The 19068-nt window shown below is 36.3% G+C and overlaps 1 protein-coding gene across 8 annotated transcripts in view; it reads right to left on the minus strand.

The window, feature by feature from the left end:
• Positions 1 to 19068, minus strand: part of TRPM3 (transient receptor potential cation channel, subfamily M, member 3) — a 278412-nt gene that overhangs the window by 143243 nt on the left and 116101 nt on the right. For all 8 annotated transcript variants that reach the window (XR_001413818.1, XM_014958485.1, XM_014958484.1 and 5 more), the window contains exons 2-3: positions 1199 to 1278; positions 77 to 281 (exon numbers count right to left, since the gene is read on the minus strand). Coding sequence is in view for 7 of the 8 variants with exons in the window: in XM_014958485.1 (XP_014813971.1) it covers positions 77 to 281; positions 1199 to 1278 (285 nt within the window). In the remaining variant the exon portion in view is untranslated. The remainder of the gene's footprint in view (positions 1 to 76; positions 282 to 1198; positions 1279 to 19068) is intronic.

The following is a 19068-nucleotide window of genomic DNA, read 5'->3' on the forward strand; positions in this document are numbered from 1 at the left end:
GAGAATGATGTTTATTCTTTGTGAATGCCTTTTTTGAGCTAGTAGCATTATCTATCTATAAGAAAAACATGGTTACCATGGCTTTATTGGAGTGGCCTCCTCCTTGGAACTCAATGGTTCCAAAAGCGTCCGTCGGGCTGAGCTGCGTGTGCTTGCTGATGGACCACTTCTCCGACTGGATGTCATTGCGAGTAAGCCTGCTTTCATTTTTCTCATTCTGAATAACGGAGATGCTTGGAGTCAGTCCAACATGTTGACCTATTAGACGCCCACAGCAACACCTATGACAGTAAACAAACAGAAAACTCAGGTCACGTGCATATATAAACTAAACAGGGAAACAAAACAACTTAAATGGCTGACAAATCTTCAAAAAACGCCCACCCTTTTCAACTCTGCTGGCCACTTTCCTGCTCTCTGAAGCCTTTTGTTCTGAAAGCAACATAGTACAAATACTACCATTTCTTTCTATATCTTGTTTACTTTGGACTCTCCTATATATTAGCAGGGCCTGTGGTGATTGGACAAGCGGTAATGGTTTTAAACTAAAAGAGGGTAGATTTAGACTAGACGTAATGACATTTTTTACAATGAGTGGTGAAGGTGGTGAAACACTGGAACAGGTTGCTCAGTAAGGTGGTAGATGCCCCATCCCTGGAAACATTCAAGGTCAGGTTGGACATGGCTCTGAGCAACCTGATCTAGTTGCAGATGTCCCTGCTCATTGCAGGGAGTTGGAATAGATGACCTTCAAAGGTGCCTTCCAATCCAAATTATTCTATAATTCTATGATTCTATGATATTTCAATAAAATCATATTTTGTTGTAAATATATCTTCAGATGACATCAGGCCAAAAAATCAGTTTCTGCATGGACTAGCACATATTTTAGTTCAACTGCAATTATTTTCTTCTGACATTATTGTGTGTCATGGATTCAATTTTGGTAAATATTCAAGGCACTCAATATTGAACTAAGAAGATAAAGAAAATGAACATAGATGCTCATCCACCTTTAATTTATCTTTTTTTTTTGGAGGAAATTAGTTTGGGAATGTAAACAAATAGTGCCCATAGGAATCCATCACTCCAGATGTAATTCAACCACATTCTGATCAGATAAGTCTTTACAAACTATTTATATACATATAAATATTTATGCACACACATATATAGACATTAAGTAGCATGCAATTACCTATGGGGGTCTTTGGTGCTGGGTATGATATGAACACATTCTCTCTTGTAAAATGCTCTTTCTATCCATGATTTCTGTGCCTAAAAAGCAGAAAGAAAATGCCATGAGCTCTGTTTGCTTATTAAACACAACTTATAGTACAACTGAAGAGAAACTTCAAACATAAAAGAAGACTTCACTGACTTTGCAGATACACAGCACACATTTTGCACAGAGCAAACATTTTCCATTAGAACTATTGTTCCCTTCTAGAGCTAAGCACCCAACATAACCTTTTGTGATTGTTTTCATATTCAGTAGCCAGATGACTTTGATGTTTTCATCTGTATTCTCATAGCAAGAATCACTGGAGAAGAATTAATTCGAACTGTAAAGCTTTCTGCATAGTAGAGAAATAGCATACTTATTCATTAAAAATATTTTTTAAAAATCCATTTCCATTTTAGTGATACAACTAAGTCAGCATTAATAAAAAAATAATCTCAGAAACTAGAAAATAAACATCTCACAATAAAACTTACAATGCCATGATACCACTTCAATTTTTAATACGAGTACTGAAACTGCTGTTTAACACAGAGCCAGAAGCTACACTTTCATATATGGATATCTTAATCAAAAAAAAACAAAAAAAAAGGAAGATCTGTTACTGAAATTAGACACCAGAGGTTACATCAGATGACCAGCTGATGTAACCTCTAAAACTGACTGGGTTCAATGAAGATATGCCTGTTTGTAGCACTCAAGATCCTCCCCCAGATATTTGCAGGAAAGCAAATCACTTCCCTCAGTGTAGTCTTAATTTTCAGATATGCAGAGAAATGGGTAGGAAAGAAAAATATAACAAAACAACAAACAAGACTTTCAGAGTTCTGAAATCTTTTTAATTTTCTAGATAGTCCTCACTCCATGTAATATGAATTCCGGAAACCTTTCCAAAAGATTTCCTCAGACAGAATTAAATTATTTCATTTAATAAGGAGATGAGTTGAAACTTTCATTTAAAAATTGATTTCAAACAGATAAATGTATTTAACTAAAAAATTGCCTATTTAATTGTGCAGCATAAACAGAACTACAAACTATGAACTATGACAAAGTTATCTGAGAATTAAGTAATGTGAAATGAGTTTTAGATGGATTTAAAGGAAATCTGAGCATCTTGTTTCTAAAGAAAAAAAAATATAATTTGAAGTTGCCTCTATAACACCACCTGACTAACTAATGTTACCTTTTACCATGTAAGGCTAGGGAGTAACTAGACTTAGATAGTTAAGTATTACCTTTACTAACTAATATTACCTTACTAACTAATGTTACCTTTTTGTAAACTCAATCTGCATCCCATTTTTCATGTTTAAGCCCAGAATAATGTGTTTCTGTGGCTTTTGAAAATCATTGTGAACTGCGGTAATTTCTTAGGGTCAATGAATACCACTAATATAAACTGCAAAGTACTTTATGGAAAAGTTCTAGCTACATTCATTACTTATCGCTCTCAGTACATAAAAAGTTATTATTTTGCCTTTTTCACAGAAGATAATCCCTTATTGGATCTCGTGGTCACTCACGTTACATAATATTTCATTTTTGCATAGGGCATTTTTATTTGAAAAATCTGCTAGACATCATATTTCATGAAATGACAAACATCCTAACATGACTTTTACAGTCAGGAAAAAGAAAAGTCTATTAAAAACACTAAATAGAACTGTATTTGATTGCTCTTCCTTACTGTAGCAAACAGAAAGTTAATGTATTATAGAGTGTGGGGTGAGGTTTGTTTCATGGTTAAGCAGAGGACAGTTAAATAGGAATCCTGAAAAACCTAAAAAAGTTTTGCTTTTTATAGGCGAGATTACTTGAAGATCTAATTTATTATATCTCCTGAATGTTTACAAGTCTATGATGAGGGCAATAATAATCATCATCATCACCACAGCATTTTATATCATAGAGGCAAATCACCCTAAAAGTCTAGGCTTTTAATAAACTAAGTTTCTAGAACTGTCAGGGCATCTAGAGTGAACTTTATGAACTTCATTTGACCCTCTTACTGCAGAATCTTTGAAACTAAACTACATGGAAAAATTAGGGTTTTTCCTTTTGTTGAGTCTTGTAGAGAAAGAAAGGAAGTTACAATTATTATTGACGTATTGCAATGCTAACATTGAAATTATAAACTTCACTGTATGGTCCACACATTCTTGAAACTTCTCCCCTTTGTAATCCAAGAGTACACAAGCTTTCTATGTTGCCTTAAGAAGATGCACACTAATAAGAAGCTGAAGATTTATGAATCCCCTTTGTTGTCTAAATATATACACAGTAACCTTTTGACAAAAAAGGAACACTTATAGAGTAATGTCAATTTTATCCTCATGCTTGTTTGTTTTAACTCTAAATACATGCCTGAAATATGCTCTATCTTCTCTAGAAAGCATGAAAAGCTTTTATAAAACAACGTTTCTTCCCAGCATCCAAAATCATCTCCTGCTGCAGACCTTACATAGCACATGATTATCATTCATATTGCAAAGACTCACTGAAAATATCCTCTACTAAATTTCATAAATTTTGCATAATTTTCTGCAAATAATTCACCCTAGTGAATTCACTTACTACAAAGAACACTGTATCTTTTCTAAAGAAGGCCACTGATTCAATTTTTCTGAGCCTTAAGATACAATACATAAGAGGAGCCATAACAGGCACTTCACTGAAAACTTTTTTCTTTAGGTATACAAGCAGGCTTTCACAAATCAAGAACTGACATCTACAATTTTTTCTTTGCTGTTCTTTTTCATACTGTCTTTGTAAGTAGAAAATAAACTCGACTATGTAAAATATAATAATAATTTGCATTTGAAGTTTTATCATACTTCTTCAAATGTAATATCGCAAGAATAGTAGTCTAATTTTAAAAGTCCTTTATTCACATAGGGAAAAAAGACTTTCCAGCCCTTTGATCTCAAACAATATACTATCCGACCTGACAGAATCCTAGTAATGGCAAAATAAACCATTTACTCATTTCATAATTCCTTGTCCTTCCAAACTAAAAAGAAAACATCTGGTTTCACTGCCCTGTGCCAGTTATATTTCTGTGACAGAGATCATTTAGAATGAAACAGAAGGTTCAGAGTTATAATAAATTATGTTACTTGCTGTGGAGTCTTCATAACAAAATTAGAATAACTTGATGAAATCAACACATTCATAACAAAACAGTCTGCATTAAACTCTTGTTTATAATGTGAATTAATAAAGTAGTAAAAAGTTTAGAAAAGTATAGCAAAGTATTTTCAAGAATAGCAGAGCAAGAAGGTTATCTTCTCTTATTTCATGAACAATTTTTCATTAGTAATTCATAAGACAATTTAAAGTCCACAGTGAATTTCTAAGGTACATGCAATTCTTATACCTGGATTTAGCTTACTTATAACTTAGATCTCTAGGTTAAGTCTCTCTCTCTATTAAACTAGCTGCAAAATCCCACCAAGAGCATTTTCTCTCCCTCCTGTTTACCTGAGCATTAAACTCGGTGTTTCAGTCTGTCCCGGAGCAAACTCTGCTGCCCACGTTTCCCTGCTGCTGGTCATCGACAATAACACATCTGCGACTGTCCCCCGAGCGAGGCACTCGGTCCATCCGCAGAGCAGAGATGTGAGAGCGAGTGGAGCCCTTGCACCCATTAGCTGCTTGGAATGTGCTACTGTGGGATTAGCCTCGTTAAGGGTTCGGTGGACACTGACCCGCAGCCCCACAACACCGCTTGGTTTGAACATCTAATCTGACGCCAAAAGAAAAAGAGCTTGGATTTAACTGGCACAAGCCTTGACGGGCTTTTTCCACCCCCTCTTCTTTCCCGAGCTTGTGAAAGTGTGATAAGGTGCTCCGAGTTCTTAGGTTCAACCCAGGAAAACAAATCCTTCAAAAGAAACACTGTACTAAGCTGGAAAGAACCTGAGCACACAAGAGAGATTGTTAATCTCTGAAGAATGAAACCAGTGTGCTTATTAGGTAACTGTGAGAAATCTATACACAGCTGAAATATATTGCAATTAATCAACAACGGCGTTTTTCCAAAGAAGCTGGGGTTTGTCACTCATTTTCACCACAGATGCCCTACTGTAGTGAATGTAACTTTTCAGAAAGTCATAAACATAAAACTTTGTCTTTCAGGGACAAGCAACTGCATTGTTTTCAGTTTAATTAAAAGTTAGTAACTTAAAACACAACTTTAATATTTACAAATTTGGGAACTACTTCTTTACTGTACCCTCTTGATATCAGCACTGAATCACAACCCTTTCATGTTAAAAACACTTAGATCTTTTTATTACATAGCAATGATATGTGTTCATTTACTTATTTCCAAAGTTTTTTCAAATAGAGAGTATTTTCACTCTTCCCCCACCCCCCAAGTCTGGAAGAATTCCTCTCTACTCCTACATACGCATACATACCCTCCTTTCCCTTTCAATAAGGCTGAACCTAATGCATGGAGAACATTCTGTCCACCCTTGGCACGGATAAATACACAGGCTCTAAACTGTTCTGCGCGTACTTTAGCCTTGGCAGTCCCAGGATGGACAAGGCTGAGCATATGCATCAGCCTCTAAACTTCTTATACCATTACACATGATAAACTTCTGCTAGGCTGGTTATCCATGAGATTTTCCATCTCTTTTGGTTTGCTGATTTTTCTGCGTAAAATAAATGCAAGTATTTTGTATATAATGTATGTATGAAGTGTGTATGCATATATATACACACTCTGTTGCAGCAAAGCTATGGCCTGTGAGATTTCTCTACCACACAGTTCAGAGCAAATAGAGACCACGTGCACATCTTGTGAGATCTCTTTAACACAGGATCAGACAAGAGATGGTCTGTGGAGAACAGCAAAGGCAGAGAAAATTGCAGGGTCAAGAGAGCAGCTAGCAAACAGCTCAATGAAGTAAAGAACTGGGGAGTCAGCAAGAAAATGCTGCTTGCATTTTAACACAAGGGAATTTTGTTTGGTTGAGAGGGCAGAGAAAAGTGAGGAAAGGAAAGGTTTCACATGATTGAGATAACTGAGTAAAAATCCAAATCTGACTTTGAAATGAAACTTCAGTACTTGGACTTGACAGGATTCTGGAGATTGTTCCTGGATTCAGTTTTCAGCTTGCAAAGTAACCTGGGGCAGAAACCACATCTTTCATCTTAAGAAATCAACACAAGCAACAATGGTTACAATCATTGGCATATGTCACCTGGTGGAACTGTGAAGGATGCTTCATACCAAAGTAGAGACTTAGGTAGTGTTGGCATATGCCACTGATGCTACAGGAAATTACAACTGTCTTTGCTGTAGTTCATTTAAAGATGCGTTAATGTTATGACTCTATATGGCAATGAAACTACCAGTGTTGTAGATACTTCTGTATTTTGTGATGTAATACAGAAACAGCCAACAATCACAGAGCGCGCTTTTTTCACTATGGTGCAATTGCAAAATAGTGCATTCATAGAGATGGATACTTCACATTTAATGCTACAAACATAAACATTATTTACAATTTGCACGCTTGCAGCTCAGAAGGCCAGTTACATCCTGGGATGCATCAAAAGGTGCATGGCTACCAGACTGAGGGGGCGATTCTACCCCTCTATTCTGCTCTGGTGAGACCCCACCTGGAGTACTGCATACAGCTTTGGTGTCCTCAGCACTAGGAGGACATGGACCTGTTGGAACAGGTCCCCAAAGATGATCAGAGGGCTGGAGCACCTCTCCTATGAAGACAGACTGAAAGAGCTGGGGTTGTTCAGCCTGGAGAAGAGAAGGCTCCAGGGAGACTTTATAGCAGCCTTTCGTTTTTTCAGGAAGACAAATTTTGGCAGATTTAAAGATGTTATGTAGCTGGGATGCTTAACTGCTGAGCTCTGAATTAACATTATTTTACAAAGGGCACCAGGAGTGACAGTTTTAGAAACCTGCAATTTCAGTGGCAGACCAGAACTGGAGGCAGTTCTAACCCTCTGCTTCCTAACTTTGTTTATCACTGACAAGTACCCACCTTATGAGACAGGCTTCACTTGGGCAAGAGAGGTGTTGGTAAAAGCCTTTCTCTGCCTTGCGGTGGGGCAGAGCAGCTGGACAGGCAATGGAGTATTACTGAAGCAAATTACAGGCAGGATTTGCAGGAGCATCTGGTGGCTGAACTGCATCAATGCTATTGCAAGCTGATGCGATTAGTGTTCCTTAATCAAATGGGCACTTTTACAAATCCTACTGTCTCTGAGTAAAGACCCTGTATCTGAAAACTTCTATGGCTAGATTAGCACAAAGAATGGCAATGCTTCAATATAACCCTATTACTAGGGATGCTCAGGCCAAGTATCTACCCCTCCTTTCAGTGTTGACCAGTGATAAACACTATAAGCATTTTTATGTCTTGCTTGAAGCATTAGAAATCTGGACATTTAGGTAGGGATTATTAGACTGTCCCAAAATGTTTCATTTTCTAACAGACCTTTATTTCCAGTAGCATCTTAGAGGCTGGTCATCAGGCCTTTACCCACTGGAGCTGTACCTCTGTACATTTTGTTCTTCTTCTAACTAATTTCCCAAATGTGATATCATAAGAGTTGTTCTAAGAACAACGTTGAATTGTCTTGAAAATCAAGCTGTATTCACTACAGAGTAGGAGGGCATAGAATGCAGTCATTTATTACTACAGTGTGTTACAGAATTTATCTCTTAGCATTGTATACAAGTTGTAATTTTTATATTGTACTTAGAAGAAATAGAGCAATTTAAGAATAATCAGGAACTTTTGACTCAATAGTTTAGGATTTTAAGCATTATATATGACATTTTCCTTACTGCAAGGTAATGGAAATGAAAATTGTTTGTCTCTGTTAATGCTGCTATGCAAATTTGTGTTTATCCTTCATGTATTTTCAAAACATTGTATTAGTTGAATTTGTGACCAGTTGTTATTGTCCATGCTATTGATAAACTAACTGGAAAGATTAACAGACATTTCAAAAAGAATGAGGCAGAATGGTTAGATCCACAAATTGGTGTGAACATCAAAGCTCCTACAGACCTCCTCAAGGTCAGTAGAAGTGCAAGGGGAAAATTTGAAATAACAGCTTATTAAAATAAAGAATATAATATAAAGAACACTTTCAAAAAGTTCCCCTATTTCTTTCTTGTGGGTACTAACATATGAGGAGAAGAATTAAGCCCAATGACTTCATTCACAATATTTCTTTAGAGAAATATTTATGGGTTCACCAAATCTGCTGTAAGGTTAAAAGTTGTTTAAATAATAAATATATCTTTTCTAGCAAGCAAGTTCTACTTGATCAGATGATGGGTTCATCTAGCTCACTATTGTGTTTTGCAAGTGCCATAAAGAGGTGCTAGAGGAAGAAAAAACACATCAAATGTATATAGTGCTTTTTCCTAATAGTTTCTCAGGTAGCAACTATTTTCTGCTCACAGACTTCCAGCATTGTTGTGATTTCTACGTGTTCTGTAACCCTCCATAGGCTTTCCTCCCCAAACTTGACTGCTGATTTCATGCAAACTTTCAGTATCCTTAACATCCTTCTCCCTGCTGCAGAGGGAATCAGTTCCTTGTTTGTTTCAAATGTGACTCCTCGTACTTTCCCATGATTATTACCGAGAGAGGCAGAGAATTAGTCAATACCCTTTCATCCTCTTCATATTGGTATGAATTTTTATGTATTTTCAAGACACATTTTTATTTTTTTTCCTCCATATTAACCATTTAGCAAGTCTTTCTTCACATAGAAACCATTTGTTAGGTTTTACCATCCTTGCTGCCCTTCTCCAAACCTTTTCAAGTCAGTTTTATCCTTCCTTCTGTGAGGAACCAGAACTGTGCACCAAAGGCGAACTACAGATGGCTATTGTGGCAAGCAGTCATTCACTGTTTTGGTAACTATTCTTTCATAATAATTTCTGTTAAAAATTGATGTGACTTTCTCAACAACCACTGCTGAGCACTGCAGTAATGCTTTCACAGAAGTCCTAACATAACTCCACCATTTCACTCCAGTGTAGTAAAGAACTTATAATAGTAATTGTAAAGAACTGCTATAAAAATCAAGCTGTTTTAATCAAAATCTGATTAAATCAGAACAGCAATAAAATTATATGAAGTTCTAATTTATAAAAAATCATAATTAAACATGACATCATGGAAGTCTAGGGGTGTAGCTACATAACTGGAAAGTAGAATATACAGGAAATATTTTCTTCCATTGAGCGCTGGCAGACTATTTATCTTTCAAATGGGTAAATTTGTTTTCAGCTTCTAAAAAATTGTAACATTGTTCCTAACACCTTAAATTAAGGAAAGAAATTAACCTTCACATTAAGACAGATCTCATTGCTCTCTGATTAAAAATCGTGCAATTAAAATGCACGCTAGGAGTTTTTCACTGAACCTAATTTTGGAATGAACCAGTTGATTTCTAAATTGCTGATTCTACCCCACAAATGTATGACAACTATAATATTGTCTGCTCTTTCATTAGAGTGCGGTGGTTTTGCTAGCCACTGTGTGGGTGCTGAGTTGATGAAGCAATTAAAATTAAATTGTACATAATTGTATGAAATGGCCTGAAGGAATGGGGATTCCAGATGTTCTCCAAGCCTAAACATTCAAACGGACCAATTACACACCACTGTTCACTTTTCATCTGATCTTCCAGCCCTGCAGTTATGCAAAAGTCCCTCTTGAGCCCCCTGCATACAGGCATCCTTTGTGAGAATACTTTGGTTGAGGTCCTGGCTTCACTACTCTCTAGCCTTCCTCCAGACACCGTTTTGGAGAAACAGAACAAGAGAAGAGCTGGCTGGCTAGAAGAGATTAGACAACATTGCTGATCAGCTCTTTTGTCTCCTTCCTCTTGTGCAGAGCCAAATTCATAATTTTCTCAGATGCAAAAGAGAGGAAGCTTCCCTTAGCTGAAGAAGGGAAAAATTCAGTATGTCCACTGAAACATCCAGAGGGCAAAACATCAGAGGATGTTTCTTTTGGCCAGGGAAACCTCCTTTTCCCTTTCTACACCCCTCTGTGTTTCTTCACCATCTCCTCCCTTCTCTTCTGCTGGAGACTCCTTGCATCTAGACACCTCCTATGTGTCTTCCTGTTTGAAACCACCTTCTTTCACCAAAACAAGGGCATGAAAGATGCTGCCTCCTCTGCATTGTCCTGGTCATATCTCCCCTCTTCTGTTTTGCTTGGTGCAGAATGAGGTAGTAACATTTGGGCTCCTGGCAAAATCTCCCTGCCAAACCCAACTCCCTGCACAAACACTGTCAAAAAATAGACACAGGACAAAAATGTCTAAGGAGACACATCTTTCATCCTGGCAGCACAGTCTGGTGTAGCTGTGGTGCTTCTAGATTTTCTGTGTGATAAGGGGGAATTCTTAACTCTTGGTTTTTTTGTTGGCATTTTGGAACTATGTGATATTGAATTATTTGAGCCCTTATTATTCAGATCTGATAAAGTCAGTTGTCTGATGTGGAATAAACTAACAGCATTGTGATTTCTGCTACTAATAATCATACCGCCCAAGTTGCATATATTGGAATAAAATATGTTATGATTTCTGATTATGTCACATCATTAAGCAGATAGGGTCAAGTGGAATTTGCATTATTAACTTAGAAAAAAAATTGAACTGGTTTCAAATCACATAGGAAGATTTAACGACACAGTCTAAATCCTATTATCTCTTTGGACTAATAATTTTAAGTGGACTTCAGCTGCAATCAGGAGAGATCTGGAAGCAGGTATTACCTCTGTCAAGTCTTCATAACTGTGTCTTTTTACAGGCACAGAGACATTTTTAAATGTACCTATTCTTTCTAAATAGCCCAGTCTGATATACCATCTTCTCATACGAAGGAGGAATAAAACATTATGACAATATTTCAGGTTGACACTCATGGGTTTTTTTGATCTGCAATGAAAATTTACTAATATGGTCTGCATTTTAGAGTGAAAACAAAGCTAGCTCTGTAAGTTGGCTATGAGATATGCTGGACTAATGTGACATTTTTGAGATATTCAAGGTTGTTAGACATAAACTGGGACCATCTGTCCAAATTTCTCATTTTTGTCTTAAAGTACGACTGTGTAGAGAAGTGGACCTTCACTGCAGAAGTAGCAGGGCAGAGATTTCTGCAAGGAAAGAAACTACAGAAGATACATTTCGGAAAATTCAAGGGCAGATCAAATAACTAAATATTTAACACATTAAGAAATAATTAGAATCTGGTGAGATAACAAAATTACATTAGAATACCAAACTATAAATTGAAAGAAACTCTCTCATAGTAGATGATTGCCTCAAACAGGAACATCTTTTCTCCTCCTTTTTTTTTTTCACTAATATGCAAGTTCCACGTGTATTTTTTTAAATCCCTCTATTAACCTCTTCATGAAGAGGCCATTTGTGTATATTTTCTTAATTCATTATATAAAAATGTCGACTGCTGCCAAATCAAGCGATCACTACTAGGATGGAGAGGGACAGAAGAACATGGAAGCAGTAGTTATAGATGACTAATTGACAAAACAGGGCATAGTAACACTCCATAGACAGCACAGAGGACTTGCATCAATCACTTTCACTACGGAGGGAAAAAAGGCCAACATTTTCAAGAGCCATGAAACTTATTAATATAACTTTTTTAAAATGGAAATCTGGCACGATGAACCTGTCAACATGAAAACGATTTTGCAGTTTCTTCACCTTTTATGTCCAGCCTTTGTCAAAAATCCAAAAAAGAAAACTCCTAAGGTTTATGAATGGATACCAGAACCGGGTGTGGTAAAGAGGCTGAATCACATTCAGACTCCAAAACTGTAGCGCACAACAGACATCCCCAGAGGGCCGAAATGACTACAACACTCACCACAGACTTTCAGAGAAACCATTTTAGGGGCAACAATCACCAACCAACTGTAGGTTACTTTAATTGACTGAACCCTGGCACTAACTTAATCCTGCTTTAGTCTGGAGACGAATGTCACAGAACGTATGGAATTTCTCTTTACAGCACAGTTGCAAGGCATGTCCTCCACTCTAATGAGGCACTACCAACACAAGTTATTAACTTTTAAAAAGATTTTCCTGGATACCACATAAAATCCTTCACAGACAACAAAGGGATGATCACTACAGCCTCCAGGCATGGAAATTCACAAATCAGCACTGGTATTGGAAACCATTTAGAGCACTAACCACACCAAAACATGGGAGTAAAACATGGGTTCCAGGCTGTAAACACACCATGTCAGATGGAGAGTTTTGTTCCCAGAGTTTGGTAAACCTTCAGCCAGGATCTCTAAGCTATTCTTGTAACTATCTTTGTGTCAGATTCATCAGCATGTGCAGAGTGTGCTGGAAGGTAGGAGAGATACCCTCCTGCAGTGCTTTTACCAACTTTGTCATACAAAACATAGGTACTAATAAAGGGCACAGATCCTATATATATGTAGCTATTTCATTTTCTGTTCTATAACCTATGTTTCTTACTTTCCTTTTCCCAATAATTTATGCACTGTATTTTGCTGATTTCTGCCCTAGGAAACAGCAAAAACCAGAGAGATATGTTTTAGGCATGTGTCAAGCCCTATGCATGATAGTCAAATTGTGGCATTGACAACAGTGCCTTTCACCAAACACAAAAGTGGATGGAGGAAGCAAAGACAAGTTTTTAGGCTTGAGAGCTTACATCCAAGTCACAGCTGTTACTCTGCTGTTCACACTAAGCAGGAATGGGAAAGCATTCAGACATATAATGCATTACAAGAGGTAAATGCTTTCTTGTCACTTTTATTGCTTGTATCTGCCCATATCTGGTCAGAACAAAGAGAGAAGAGGCACTTCCAGAAAGAAGCTGGAAACACCACTGAGGAGGACAGAGGAAGAGAGAGCAGCACTCTGACCTCCACAGTGACTTCTGCAGCCAGGAGTATGGCAGCCAAAATGTCACTTTGGAAGGTTTAGATCTTTCCCTCGCTGCTACATGAACAGCTATTCCTGTCCTCCCAGTGTAGACCTCTCTTCCCTGCCTTGTCTGACAGATTGCAATGGAAAATAACAGAGATAGTCCTATGCTGCCTGATAGATCTTCTCATGCAACTCTTACTGGCTTTTATTGTTGGGTAGCTGAAGGGCAGGAGGCAGAAAAATCTATTGTTCATTAAAAACATTTTGTGGCCAGTTGCTTTAGCAAACACATAGCAAATCCAAAGTGTGGCTCTTATAAACCTGTTTGTGTGACAGGAACCTTTGTCACTTAGGTAACACTTTTTTTTCAGAAACACTTCTATATAGTTTGGCATTAGAGTATTCTATTTCCTATGAATTTTTGCATTATAGTATTTCAGAATTATTATAATCTAAGTTTAGCTGTATAGTTAGCCTTTTTTTTTTTCCCTGTGAAGTACCTAGAGATTGTTGACATTTGATTTTCCTGAAAATTAATATCCAAGTTTCAATTGTAATGCAATCTTTCAGTCCAGGAATAAATAAATTGAAAAACACAGCTAAAGCATAACCTAATGATTAAATTCCTCAATTAATCATGTGTCTAGGAATAGCTTATAGATACTTTCTCCTTCTAAAAATATGGAGGTTTTGTAATACCTATAGCATATTTGCGTATCTATGAATGAAGAAGTTGGAACCATGTAAAGAATGTGAGCATGGATGAAGCCATTGGAGTGAATGATCAATTTGAAACACTGTCATATAAATTCTGATTCAGATACTGTGAACAGTACAAGAAACTGTTTTTATGCACTTTGCTTAGGCTTTGAACATACAATGCTGTCATAGGGGAAGCGTGTGTAATTGTGTAATGATGCAAACTGCATATTTAAAATGTCATAGCTCAGCGAATCTGAAATAGTCCTTTGTAGAACTACAAAGATTCTGTACCTCTGGTTTTAGGTATATTTCTTTACCAAATGTTTATAGCATTATGTAATTCGGTATTTTTTTTTAAAAAAGGTTCAGAACAAACATTATTTTGTAACCTACATTGCTGCATCAATGCAAAAATTGGTCATACAAAAGCTAGCAGCATGCTTATAGTTTTCTGATATTATTTAGCCCAGAATAATTCCATGCCATGCACCCATGCACATATCTGTCAGGGTCAAGAGACAAGGCTTATTTTTTTTTTATGCCAAAGAATTTCATTATCTTTTTAGTATTTTGACTTAGAATCATAACTAGAGAACTTGAAGACCTTCACTTCACTACGATATTTTTCATCCAGGTCGTCTGCTCCAGTGTTGATCACTGCTCCTTTACTCCCATTGGTGATGAAACAATGTTTTTCCCTTCTTTCTGTCAACAGTCTATACTGATTCAACTTAAATTAACAAATAAAGATCATTGTGACTAGTGCTATCAACTACTCCCCACTTTCAGATGAAAGCAGATTATCTAATCTAAAAGACCCATAACATTCTAAAAAAGGGGAAGAGTCATACATGTAAAATTAAAGAGTGCATAATTCTATCACTTCAGTTTTGAGCTGATTGTAGGTAAGTGCTTAATGCAAGACATTTTTTGTTATGTCATTCCATGTGTACAATAGTTATTTGTCTTTTCCCTATGGACTGTGAAATTTCACAGGTTGTTCCTTGGCATACACTTTTTTAATTGGCAAAGGAAATGGAACATAATCAGTTATAGTCAATGTAATTGTTATTCCAACTGTTCTGTGACTCAAGTATGACTGTAAAAGCACGCACATTTTTCCAAGATATGTACAATAGAAGTCTTAGCAAGGTTTTTCTTTTTGCACATATGAATCCATAATTCCCGTTTCCTCCCTGATGTTTAGTCCTAAACACGTGGCTTAAATGGAAGTAAACACATAGTATTCTTTAATAACAAAGAAAAAAATGTGCAATATGGTGTTATAAAGTTTCATGACTTTTATTGAGTGTCAAATAATACAGAAAATAGCTTTGACACAGATTTTCTTATTAAATCATTCAGAAAAGAAGAAAATCACAGGAAATATAAATTTAATATGTGCTTCTAGTGTTTCTTTATGGATCTGAATAGAGGGTCATACTTTAAAAGGACTGTCAAAAATATCAGCTAATATCTTTGAGGAAGTTTAAAACTTGGTTGAATCTGCTGAATTCCTCAAGCGAAATACATGTTAAAAAACTCAAGCAGGATTTAATTTTAAATTCATGTGTAATAAATAACTTTAAAGGTGATCTATATCAGAATTTAATCACATTGACCACAATGTGTATCAACACATAATTGTGACCTACATTATATATAATAGCAAATATTTCACTGGATTTTTGATCCTATTTTAATTTATGGGTTTAACTTTTATGTTTGAAAGCTTTACTGAAAGGCCTTCTTTCAGCCTATTCTGGCTTTGACTTAACAAGAATATTAACCTAGTCCTACAGTTTCATTTTTAATCCTTGAATTAATATTAGGATTATAATTTTATAGTGAACCTGGGTGGGCCTCATTAAATCTCAAATCCTGCAAATTCTGTGCGGGCAACCCACAGTGTCATGACTTCAGAAAATTTGAAGGACTAGAGCCTAGTAATGAGGAAAACAAGTCCCATGCTTTCACATTGCTACCATACTTCATTGTGCTTTTAGCCCCAACAGTTAGCTGATTCTGTGTCCTAGTTTCATCTACCAGCTGCCAGAAATGGTCTCAACAAGAAAATGATACTGCTGTTGCATGGGTCCTTATATGCAATAATTCTTTCAAGAATATATATAAATGCGTAAGCATAAAACACAACTGGGGTGAGGGATCTCCATTATGAAGACACTAAGTGAAGTCTCTGAAAGGGGCTCTAGTTCGTGGGCAAAATGTTGTAAACCTTCATTACTCAATAACCCCACTCTCTGGGATTAAGCCCCATATTTCTTTCTTCCCCCAAATTTGAATTGAATAGTTGTGATAAAAGATGCTAATGCATGATATCCACCTGCTGAGGATTAAGTTTACAACTTTTCCACCATTACAGGAAACAGCCTGGCAAGCCACTGTGATGGCATTTGAACATGAAGACAGCTGTCTCCACTTTTCAGTAGATGTCTTCCTCTGTTTTTTAATCTCCAGTATCTAGTAAAATATTTTCATGTGAATAGGCACGTTTTGTGGAACAACACTCTGTGAAGGACTGAAATATATCCTATAGGCTAGCCAGTGCCTCTTCCTTCTCCCTCATAAAGGCTAAATGCCTTCCTTAAACCTTAAATGCCTTCCTTAAACTCAGTTGTAAGCTATAGATTTAAAGAAACAAGCATTGCTAAGGCTTGTACTATCAGCTGGTCAGTCTGGGTAGTCACAGCTGATGTACACGAGAGAAAGCAGAGTTGTGATGTAAGATATAGCTTAGACCATGTCATGCAAAACATTAGTGCCACTGGTATGGGAAGTAGAATTTCCCCTCTGCTACCCACCAAAGACTAGGGTGGAGCTCAGTGTTGCTGAGGGATCAGACTGGACCGGCAAAATTTGCAGTCTGTACCTAGACACAAAGTGATTGATATGAAAATTTCTAATAGGAAATTAAATTGGTTTTATTGGTTAAGTTTTTTTTTCCACTTTTGCCTGCTATGAGACTTGCAGTAAGATCTGCAGTGACAGAAGTCAGAACACAACCATGGCTGAAGACCCTTATTGCTTGTCCTGAAAAACCTTTGGAAAGCCAAGTGGTATGGGCCTTTCATTAAATTAATACAAATTAAATATTTTTCATCAAAAGACAATACAGTGCTAATATTAATCATCTTGAACTCTGCAAGTTTATTCAATTCTACATACTCAGAAATATACCTGTGAATAAAAATAATCACTTCTGCTCTCCAGCATTGTAGTTTGAGTGCAGCTCACAATGTTCCAGAGGATTCTGGAAGGAATTGAATACACAAACTGCAGCTAATTAGAGCTTCTGAGTTTAGTGAATACATAGACGTAAAAAAACCACAGTTGAGAAGCTTAGTCTTACTATTTGCGAAGTTCTATGATGGGGGTCATTCACAGGGAGGGCATGTAAGTACCTTTAAATGACTTTCTTGTTTTGACTTGACTTTGAAAAAAGAATTTTAAAGTAATTTTTTTACACTATGCAGTTTTGAATATGCTGGATATTAAAATCTAGTGACGGGGAAAAAAAACCAAAACCCAAATACCTCTTACTTAAAAAAGGCTTGAGCAATTTATCTTTTTTTGTAGGATTTAAATCTCCTGGAATTTGATTACATAGCACATTCCAGCTATCTGCCCCAGCAGGCGCCTCTATCAGGACTTGCTGATTACTACTTACGCATTGTTTCAATGTGAGCCCTTGAAGGATTTAATTTAATACAGATTAGTACCTTTATTAAACTGTGGTTAATTGAAGTCTCTGAGCTCTGCTAAATATTGTTCAGTGAAGTGGATTAGTTGTTTTAATTTGTTGCTCTCTCACACAAAAAAATAACACTGAATGAAATAATTACCTTTTCCATTGGGCTACTGAGTGTGACATTACTACAGGGCTTTTTGCTTAAATATTTTAAACTGGGAGTTTTCTAACTTACATAGATGACTATGGTTCAGCAAACTTAGGAACTAAGTTAATCCCAACAGCACTCTCTTGGATTGGTTTAATTTTTGAAAAGAATAAATTAAGGCCACCATCAAGAATGTATTATCAAATGTATGACTAAAATCTGGCACCTTTTTCTCTGATCAGAAATGAAAAAACAAAAAAAAATATTTGCTGGAACATTTTTAATTGTTATTTTAAATTTAATTGTTTTCCTAAGAGTTTCTGTAAATAGTTTTTTATCTGACAACTTTATTATCAGTTGAACAGCAATATTAGGAAAGTTTTTTAAATCTTAAGGAATAATCCTGTACCCACTACAGCCAGTGACTCAATAAAAGAGTGTCAGTGAGGCACTGAAGACTAATTTATTAAAAAATCTTAGACTCTAAATGAAGATGTCTGCCCCATTATTTATTATTGTTGACTTCTTAGGGAATGATAATTCAAGATTTAATAAAAAATAATAGGTCATGTGAATTTTAATATACTGTCTGTTTTAGTCTGTGACTGATTTACACTGGAAATTATTTGAAAGAAAAAAACTAATTCTTAGTAAGAGTTGGAAAAGAGGATTAAAGGAAAGAAAATAACTCACTAGAAGCAACTCTATCTAAAACACCTGGAAAAAATACCGCTGCTTCTATGAGAGAGATGCAATAACAAAATGGTTTCTGTTTTCGCCCAGCAGAAGAATTCCTGCTAAACTAAAAGGGACAGTGAAGAAAGGCTCAGTTCAGAGTCATACAGGGATAACTCCAGTTGCTCTTTTAACACAGAGCTCTCACTGCCTTTGCAAACTGGTAAGAGTGGAACAGGGTTGCTGTGGTGGCTGCATACAACAAAATGGTCTATACAGCCGTACTGGCTGCAGCATAGTGGGATTCTGGTCAGGATGAAAGGTGTTCAAGTAGACTCAATTTACTACTGTTGCTGTTGTTAAATTCTGCTATGTTTCCCATATCTAAAATAATTTAAAAATTAAGTAACCTTGTTATGGCAAGGTATGTTTACCAGGATAGAGATTCATTATTTACTCGAAGAAGTTAAGTCTGTATTCCATAAATGAGACATTCCTCACCAAGTATAACTAAAAATAATAATAATAAAAAATTGTTCTAGGAATTAATGACATTGTGTACTATTTTTAGCTAGACAGTAGAGTAGGAAGTAAACATTGTAGTAGAGATGACTTAAGTGAATTTCAGAGGGAAACTCA

This window comes from Calidris pugnax, unplaced genomic scaffold (assembly GCF_001431845.1).
Source record: "Calidris pugnax isolate Ruff unplaced genomic scaffold, ASM143184v1 scaffold360, whole genome shotgun sequence".
NCBI classification, from domain to species: Eukaryota; Metazoa; Chordata; class Aves; order Charadriiformes; family Scolopacidae; genus Calidris; species Calidris pugnax.